The sequence below is a fragment of the Cyprinodon variegatus genome, unplaced genomic scaffold, assembly GCF_000732505.1.
Source record: "Cyprinodon variegatus isolate N-32 unplaced genomic scaffold, C_variegatus-1.0 Scaffold3, whole genome shotgun sequence".
NCBI classification, from domain to species: Eukaryota; Metazoa; Chordata; class Actinopteri; order Cyprinodontiformes; family Cyprinodontidae; genus Cyprinodon; species Cyprinodon variegatus.
In genome coordinates, this window is record NW_015150456.1 from 3,249,688 (window position 1) to 3,253,515 (window position 3,828).

At 44.1% G+C, this 3,828-nt stretch overlaps 1 protein-coding gene across 1 annotated transcript in view; it reads left to right on the forward strand.

Annotated features, from left to right (window-relative positions):
* Window positions 1–435: 435 nt before the first annotated feature.
* The window catches only part of LOC107082528 (tomoregulin-2-like), a gene marked incomplete at its 3' end in the record, with an annotated part of 33,758 nt that continues 30,365 nt past the window's right edge, over window positions 436–3,828 (forward strand). The window contains exon 1 of the mRNA XM_015371264.1: window positions 436–1,559. Coding sequence (XP_015226750.1) covers window positions 1,388–1,559 — 172 coding nt within the window. The remainder of the gene's footprint in view (window positions 1,560–3,828) is intronic.

Genomic DNA, 3,828 nt, shown 5'->3' on the forward strand with positions numbered 1-3,828 from the left:
TGTTGTGAATTTGCGCTATATAAATAAACTGAATGGAATTGAGTGAATAAGAGCAGAAAATGAGAACGAAGACTTTTCATGACCTTACAAGGGAAAGAAGAAAAGTTTGTAAGTCAAATGAGGCTAATAAAGCTCCATATTAGAAAAATAGATCTAAAATGTTTATATGAGAAGAAAAGCCCTAGTTTGTCAAAGCAGATGTTTCCTGAATTTGATGCATGTAATAAACCCTATTAAGTGAGGAGAACCCGTGAAATGATCTCTAAGTAATGAGCAATAAAAGGATTATTTGTTTTCAAACATCTGCAGCTTTTTTCCTCAGAACATCATGAGGTCAAGTCTCTTCTCTAACCGTGACGGGCTGTTTACAGCAGCCCTACTGTTTCCCCCTCCCCAAAGGACTTTTTCCATCTGCATGTTTGCAATTTATTTGTATGAAAGGTGGAGTGTTCTTAACCTGAGGCCTTAACCTTTTAAACTTCTGCTAACACATTGAGGGACATGAAATGCGCATCCTGTGGGGCGTGATCACTGCCTGAAAACACGACCAGCGTGGAGTTATTTCTGGAGCTGGAAGGTTTAAAGAAGAGCAGAAGCATCGGTGTTGTTTCAGGGAGGAGCGGTTAGCCAAGAGCAGCTTGCAGAACAATAAAGGAGGTGTTTGATGAGTCTGTGCGTGGAGCAGCCATCGCCATCAGCAGCTGTTGGGACTGAGCCCACGGCACACTGTGTCTTTTATAGCTCCTCTCTGTGGCTTTGCTTTTTATTTCCTTCGGCTTGTAGCCCTTCTCTAAAACTTAGATATTTTAATTGTGACGGACCCCCCCTCCCTCTCTCTCTCTCTCTCCATCGCATCATCCTCCACGTGATGCGCAGCAGCTGCTGGTGAGAGAGGCGGACAGAAACAGTGTGGCTGCGGCTCTGAACGCACCGGAGGAGCGCCGCTGTCGCACCGCGGATATTACCACGCGTATCCCTCCCAGCTGGATCCTGGCTTGACTTTATTTGCTTTTATTTGATTTTTTTTTTTTTATTGTATCACCTTATTAGTCCATTCTCAATCCTCTCTCCCTTTTTCCATAGTTCAGCATCCTCTCCTCCTTAGGTCCTCCAGTCTCCAACTTTTTCCATCCCACTCACCCTCCTCCATCCTTCCCCCCCAGTTCCCCAGTGCTGGATCGGCTGTTGGTTTGGTCTCTAATATCTTCCCTCGGATCGGATCGGCTCAGTTTACCGGGCCACTGCTTCATGGGGCGCACCGTCTCGCGCGGAACATGCTCCGCCGTCGGGCTCTAGGCGCCCCGCTGAACCTGTCGGGATCAGAGCTGCCGCGCGCCGTTTCCCCGCCTCGCCCGTGCTGCGGCCGGGGCCACTGAGAGAGAGAGAGATGGGTCCGACCGTGGCTGCACATGCTCGGGGAGGCACAGCCGCGCCTCTTACGGGAGGCTGGATCCGGATCACCATCCTTTCCTTTCTCGCTACTTTACCTGTGGAGCAGCTGCGCGCCTTCCCGTCCTCCCTCAGCGACTGTCAGACACCGACCGGCTGGAACTGCTCCGGTGAGATCCACTTCTGGTTCCTTGATTTGATTCATCATCTAAGTCCTCCAGGGCTAAAATAAAAGTTTATTTTTTGTCTTTTGGCATGTTTTGGTTCTGCGGCTGGGTTTTCTTCTGGCTGCGGACACAACAGACCGCAAAGCCTCTGGAGTTTAGGAGGTTTTGCTGGATGGACATGTCCTTAGTCTTGCAGCGTGTCTGCAATGCATGCAGCCAAACACACGCAGCTCAGTGCATGGCAGACTACCTTACAGGGACAGTTCCAGTTGAAACAGGGAATGTTTGGGATGCGCGCAACAAAAACATCCATTCAGGAAAACACCCCCCCTTCCTAAATAATAAGGGATGTTCTGACTCTAATAAAGCTACATCTTGGACACATGCAGACAAAACTGAGCAGAAACTTAAAAGCAGCACTAATGAAAAGCAGCAGGAGTTTTCAGTTAATCCTCTTTTTATTACCTTGCATGTTTTCTTTTTTTCTTTATCCACGCAAGTTTCAAATAAAGCCGATTTATTGTTGTGTGTGAGGCATCAGGATGGCTGTAAAACTTATATATTGTAATGTCTCCTCAAGCCCCCCTTAGACAGAATAAAGACAGCAGAGCTGAGCTGCAGAAGGAGCTGCAGAGCGCAACGCAGACACACATTTCCCCTGCCGCTCGTCCGAGTCTGAGCGCTTAAAAATAGCTCCAAGCCGATCACTCCCAGCAGCAGCAAGCAGAGGTATTGATATTATAGCTCAGAACACCCAGACATCAATATGGAGTCATGGTGCCATTTGCAGCCAGAGGATGTAGCCATCAATTTGAAGAAAGGAGAAACATCTTAAATATGTTTTACCAGTGGTGTCTGGAACGTCTCAGTCTGCGGGGTTTGAATTTTATGATCACTTTATCCTTTAACTGTCCATCAGAGACCATCCTCAGACCAGGCAGTCTTATTTGTATGATATAGAAACAGATGTTTTCTGGTGTTTCCTGCTGTTATTAAACTGTCCTCAACTTTGTGTTAAAGTGTACAATATCTCCCACGTTCAGTGATGAATGATCTCATTTGTCTAAAGAAATTAGCGTTATTTTCCGGTCATTTAGGCTGCTAATCGATCATCTGTTGATCGAGATACGCCCATCTGATAATCTCCACCCTGCATTATGCATTGGATCATCTGTTGGAGCTCTCCGTCCACCGTGGTGAGGGTTCCCAGCCTAATAACTGATAATGGTACATGTCCTCTCTCCACACACACATGCATTGCCACCCACTTCCTGACACACTCTCATATGCATTTCAGCGAAGGCTTTTATCCAACACGCCTTGAGGAGGCTTAAGTGCATGTGCAGTGAACACTGCACACACTCACTCACGTCGTGAATCAATTGGATTGAGAAAAGCGTGACAAGAAGAATGTTGGTCCACTGGAAAAGAAGATAAAACCATTTCTGCTATAATCATAGCTCCATTATAAACTCTTGTTAATTCTACAAGGCTTTATAATTCACTCGTTTCATGCAGTTTAACACCAAAACGTTACCTTTCTGTTTAGAGACAAAAGGGCTGATTGAAAACGCACCAAAATGAACTGAGTATCACTTCAGAACAAGTTTTTTTAATCAAGCGTTTAAGGAGTTAGCCTTGATGGAAAAACAAAAGGTGAAGAAATACTAACACCTGTTTTTATTTGGCTTTGAATCCACAGGATTAAAATGCAAGGAGACAAAGAGATCTCTGAGGCAGAATGCAGCATTTCTTGACAATAATAGCTCTGACTCTAAGTGACTCTTTGTTTGCTTCTGCGTGCAGAGAAAGGCGTAGTTATGAGATGCCTTCTATCTCTGGGAGTTGGTTAAACTAAACTACACATCTTGATTTGATGTGATTACCTGGGAATGTCTAAAGAATGTCAAAGACTTTGGAATGTTCACTTTTTCCCAACCAAAACCTGTTGTTTTTAATCTTTTACCTCATGATGAAGACTCCATGCTTTAGACGTAGAGAATAGAAACTAAAAATATTATTAAACAGTTTCAGTGGCTCATTAAAAATCATTAAAAGTCGTTAAATAATTTTTTTAAATTAAGGCCGTAATTGGCATTAAAATTCATTAAATGTGATTTTTCTGGCATTTAAAATGCTTTATTTAAAAAGAAAATACATTTATAAAAACAATTTCGTTTTCAGTTCCACGTGTATATCATGTTCCATGTGTTTGTGCGTGTCATGATGGGTTTTAAAGATCTCACCCACATGCAGAGATTCACTCAGAGGG